Source organism: Ochlerotatus camptorhynchus, unplaced genomic scaffold (assembly GCF_037179485.1).
Source record: "Ochlerotatus camptorhynchus isolate MF236.1 unplaced genomic scaffold, CSIRO-AGI_Acam_v1.1 ptg000070l, whole genome shotgun sequence".
Classification (NCBI taxonomy): Eukaryota; Metazoa; Arthropoda; class Insecta; order Diptera; family Culicidae; genus Ochlerotatus; species Ochlerotatus camptorhynchus.
Genome location: NW_027040560.1, coordinates 4,042,183 through 4,047,358, shown reverse-complemented (window position 1 = coordinate 4,047,358; position 5,176 = coordinate 4,042,183). Strand labels below are relative to the sequence as shown.

General features: G+C 43.0%; 1 protein-coding gene across 2 annotated transcripts; it reads left to right on the top strand.

Moving 5' to 3' along the window:
• Window positions 1-1,353: 1,353 nt before the first annotated feature.
• Window positions 1,354-4,671, top strand: LOC135697288 (synaptic vesicle glycoprotein 2C-like). 2 transcript variants are annotated; one of them, XR_010517420.1, is made up of 5 exons: window positions 1,354-1,399; window positions 1,464-1,713; window positions 1,767-2,460; window positions 2,514-4,164; window positions 4,251-4,668. XR_010517420.1 is itself a non-coding variant. In XM_065216912.1 (4 exons), the coding sequence occupies exons 1-4, from the start codon at window positions 1,385-1,387 to the stop codon at window positions 3,106-3,108; spliced, it is 1,554 nt and encodes a 517-aa protein (XP_065072984.1). In that variant the 5' UTR covers window positions 1,354-1,384; the 3' UTR covers window positions 3,109-4,671. The 2 variants fall into 2 exon arrangements, 1 of the variants encoding a protein (XP_065072984.1); XM_065216912.1 differs by having other exon boundaries at window positions 2,514-4,671.
• Window positions 4,672-5,176: the final 505 nt, after the last annotated feature.

The following is a 5,176-nucleotide window of genomic DNA, read 5'->3' as shown; positions in this document are numbered from 1 at the left end:
CAAAAATCAACAAACAAACTACTGCGGTTGATTTTGCAAGCTCTGATATCGCAGCTCGGAGTATCAAGCTAACAAAACTCACCAACTGCAAAACTCACCAAACTGTGGTGAGATTGCGTTTAATGATTTTTGTTTTACACCCGAATGCAACCGAAACTTCCATAACGGCTTGCAGCAGTCCCTTCGCGTATGCCATCGGTGAAGATTAAAAAGAGATAGCGAACTATGCTTTCTCTTTCTAAAAAAACGATGTGCAATGGAATCATTTTTGTGTCGAGTCAACTCTCATCTTGATTTTTGCACGTTGTGAAAAGTCTCGCAATATCAAAGGAGCTTGTAAAATCAATATCAAGCATGATATTTTGTTCCAATATCACATACAAATGAAACAGAAACTTCTGCATAACTCGAGAACTAATCAAGCAAACGGAACCAAATTTGGCATGTGGAGGTCATAGGGGGTAGCCCCTTAGCATGTTTTTTTTTTCAATTGGCGCATAAACTCAAGTTATTATTGAATCCCGAGCAAGGCCGGGCACACTCAGCTAGTGATAAATAAAAGTGATATTTTTAATAGGCACGCAATACTGACTGCTATATTTATAGATCTAACTAGCTACAAACTTGATAAGTAGATTTATTATTACAATTATTAGCTTATTCTTATCTCAACAGTCACTTACATGTGTCTTATCACCGTCGTCATATAAACTGTTGCACCGTTGCACAGTGGGAACAAAAACGTTAAAATGTGTTAAAATTCAAAAACTCCAGTTCTGGCTGGAGAAACATGAACAAACTATTTCTTCTCACAGAAAAAAAAAATCTCTGGAATCGAATGGAGCTGGTTTAATCTTGCTTAGGATAGTGCAATTTGGGGCTTATGCCGTTTGTTCCAAAATCGGTTATTTTGAAAAAAGAAACACTACGGATATTTCCAATGAATTTCTGATATTTTTCCACAAGAATAATTTATTTGAAAAAAAAAAACGGAATCGGTGCAAAACAGGTCAAAATGGCAGTTTTCACTTATCTGCGCAATTTTAAACCATTTTTATTGGATTCTTGAGATGTTTTTCTATTGTAACTAAATAAGGATCATTTTTACCATCACGATTAAAAATTTTGAGAGCTATACAAAGCTTTGAAACCAGTTCCATTTGATTCCTGTAAGGTTTCCCTGTTAGAAGAAATAAATTCATCATGTTTCTACAGCGAGAACTGGATTTGTTGAATATTGAGTCATTTTTGCATTTTTACTTCCAGTGTGCAGTGTGTGCGGTGCCCGGTTATCTTCCGATTGCAGTTTTCGAGTGCAATTTTCAACTGCATTGTTCAAGTGAACCTCAGTAGCTCAGCACACTCCACACTCACAGGTGCTGCCATGGCAATCATGGAGGTAAGTTCCGAATCGTTCAGGACCAACTGCTTAAGGCTACGATTTAATTTCCGGACAAGCTTAGGACCAGCCGGAATCGATTCCCCTGACCAACGCCATCCCGGATGTGGCGCCACTCGGCCATACGTATGATGAAGCCCTGAAGGAAGCTGGCTTTGGTCGAGCACAGATGTGGATGACATTGGTGTGCGGATTTTCGGTGATGGCCGCGGCAAACGAATCCATGGGAATGGGAATCATTTTACCGGCGTGTCAGTGCGATCTGGACTTGGATGTGTCACGCAAGGGAATTATCAGTGGAGCTGTATTCTTGGGTGAGCTATGGGATAGTGTGTAAAAAGTTATTGCTTACCGGGATTGATTGCAGGAATCATGATCTCTACGTACTACTGGGGCTACCAGACGGATATCCGCGGTCGCAAGGGTGTCCTGAAGATAACCCTTCTGACCACTGTGGCTTGTTCGTTCCCTGCCGCGTTCGTCAGCAACTTCCATCTGTTGGTTGTACTGCGCTTTTTGGTCGGACTGTTTGTGGCGGCCAGCTCCTCATCGGCGATTATCTACTTGGGTGAGTTCTGTCCGGCTAATCGAAGAGGGCAAATGATCGGTTATGCATGTGCCATCGGAGGACTAGGGTTGGGCTATAGTGCAGCTTTTGGCTGGTGGATTTTGTCATACGAATGGACGATTATCATCACCGAGTCGTTCTCGATACGACCCTGGAGGCTGCTCTTCTTGGTTAACACATTACCTGGATTAATAGCTGGCATTGCGTTTTGCTGGTACCCAGAAACACCGAAATTTTTGATAGGTCAGGGGAAGCCCGAAGAGGCTTTGGACGTTCTCCGGTGGGTTCACAAACAGAATAAAGGTCCTGGTGAACAGTTCAACGTGCAACAGCTTCAAGGTGATTCGAATCGTCAAATACCGAGCAAGCAAGCGCCTGAAGGGAAAACAGGAACCCTGCAGAACCTATGGATCCAGATTTCCCCGTTGATGAAGTTACCGCATTCTGTTTATTTGGCAGCTAGCTGTGTTCAAAATGTTACTGCTTCCATGACGTAAGTTGTTATGGATTCGTGAAATATAATAATATATAAATAAATATTTTCAGGTACGGTGGTCTTGGTGTGTGGTTTCCTCAAATTATGAACATTGTGTTCAAATCTGAGGTAAGGATAGGAGCTAAGATATGCTCTATAATACAAACCGAATCCATAGCTGTCAAACCCATTCTCAACGCTACCGAATCGACAGTAATCGCAGAGTGCAACGACACAGTGCCACAGGAAGCCTTCATCTACACTATCGTCCTGGGGCTCATGTGCGGTGGCTACATGCTGCTAAGTTCGATGATCCTCAGTAAACTCACCGAAAAAACTATGATTTACATTAACCTGATCACGGCAGGCTGTGCTGGAATTGCCCTCCAGTACATCACCCATGCCTACGTGGTTGCCGCCTTGTTCTGCGTGGAAATAGTCGCTGCGTCGATTTGCATCGTTCTCGTGCGCTCGATTCAAGTAGCCATCTTCCCAACGCAGGTCAAAGCAACCGCCATATCGCTAACGAATCTAGCAGCCCGCTTCGGACAAATCATCTCCAACGTGGTCACCGGCATACTGATCGTTCAGCAATGCACCATTACCCTGTACGTCATAGCGGCTCTACTGTTTGTAAGTGCAGGGTTGAACGCACTACTTCCCTAAAGGTTCCACTTTCATCAACCGGAATGCCCCAAACCCTGTATTTTTTTCGACCTAAGTACCATAATCTACTCCAATAGGAAAGCGAAAATGATGCTCATTTTAAATCCGATTTGCTCAAAAGGTATCAATCAGATTCACTTTCAAGCAGGCGGCCCAGCTCGGAACAACCGTGAAATATGGATGTTTTGACTGACGGACTGGTACTGGCATGCGCATAGCTAGAGGAGAAATCCGCCCAGAGCCAACGGGAATCGAATTGTATGTTTATACGCTATTAGTTTATTTAGATTTCGCTTTTCTGGTTCTTTATTTGGGGTGCGCTTTCCGAAGCATGCGGCTGATTGATTGGCTTCCGAAGATGATTTTCCAAATTTAAACTGAATCGAGAGCAGTCTCGAATTAATTTCCGATAAGTTACGCTCGATTTGTGTGCGAAAAAGGGAGAACAGACACTCAGAACTTATGTAGGTTAGGAGGATGAACCGAAAGCTGATTGAAACGGTAGTTGGAGTATAGCTGCGGTGATTGAAAGGCTCGGTAACTAATCAAATTATGTGCGGCTAGCCTCAATCCGGGGAAACAGGTTGTCCGGGTTCACTTGCATCCGCATTGGTAATCCAGGGGTGGGAAAATCTCGCACTATACACCATGTGCTTCGCAACAGAATCAGAAAACCACCCGACCATAAAATTAAATCCCTTTTAATAGACTTCTATCGCCCCTGAAGATCACCCCTTTTCAGCAATTACTCACTGCAATGGGTAAATCCGTGTCGTGTATGACTTTCAAGTGTCGCACGCCAATTCGAGGGTGAAAATTGTAAGTTTTTTTCATTAATCCCCGCACTGACTACTTCCGAAACAAACATTCCAAACAAACAGGGGTGACACTGCTTCGGTACTGCTCTCGAACATCTGCGCGCCCCCTGCGTTCTGTATGTCAAGTGTGTCAGTTTGCGGTTCGAGTGTTTCCTTCCTTCCGTCGAGCGACTGATCGAGTCATCCGTGATGGGATTATCCGCGATCGCTGTCATTGTTCTTTTACTTTTACATCTGTGTTAGTTCTTTTTATATATATATAAACGACCTATTCTTCCAAGTGTTCTAACTAGACTCCGTCGATTATTACCCTCCTTATGACAGTTTATGACCCATTCGGGGTATCAAAAGGAAGATAATCGACCGCCGGCGTCTGCGTCAAATGGTGCTGTCCATCATCATCATCATGCAAACCAGCATCTTGGTTCAAGGGGACAACAGACACAACAAAGTAGGCTAGTTTTGCTTTTCGCACCATCGACTGCTTGGATCGTCATCGTCACTGTCTTTAACATGGCAGCTTGGGTTGGAGCGGGTTGGAGTTGCTTGGAAGCGCATTTTATTGATGTTATCTGCGGTAAGTGGCGAATAAGCATGACATAAATTATGGCTATTTACCGTGCGATATGTGTAGACATGTTTTGATAATCTTTTTTTTATATTGGCGTTGTAGCTCTTATGGTGAAGTCCATAGGCAAACGTCAGACTGTGCGTGAAATATGGGGAAATTCGTACTATCCTTTCACTCCACCGAAAAATCCCATAAGAAACTGTCAATTTTTTCTAGAAGAGACAATTTTTTGACAGTGCCGTCAACGCCAATTGAGAGATAAACTGACAAAGTGGACAAAGTACGATGTAGAACATTGTCCTAATTAAAGCGTTTGTGGCCCTTATTACCGATGTCACTTCACGGTGAAATGACAACTTGTCATTCCCGTTTGATTTACACGGCAATTACTTCACCTTGAGTGATAACTGTTCGCTTCAATTCGTTTTCACCGTGAAGTGACACCCATAATAAGGGCCTGTATGAATAAACGCATTGATGGAATTATTTTCTATTTTATTATTTAATTTGGTACAGACACTGTTAGTTCATTTGTTAAAACATTTGACTAAAAAGACTTCACGGAGCAAAGTAACAGAGAATAGACGATCGTAAAAAAGTGCAATCAAGTGGATGTGTGTGCAGTAAGGTAGGGAGTTAACGCCGCCGGTGGTGTAGTGGTGATTACCTCTCACCCCAG

Bases quoted from the DNA above. Each gene is read 5' to 3' on its own strand.
- LOC135697288 (XM_065216912.1), top strand. The intron at 1,714-1,766 runs GTGAGCTATGGG...GATTGATTGCAG, and splicing joins CAGTGGAGCTGTATTCTTGG to GAATCATGATCTCTACGTAC. The intron at 2,461-2,513 runs GTAAGTTGTTAT...AAATATTTTCAG, and splicing joins AATGTTACTGCTTCCATGAC to GTACGGTGGTCTTGGTGTGT.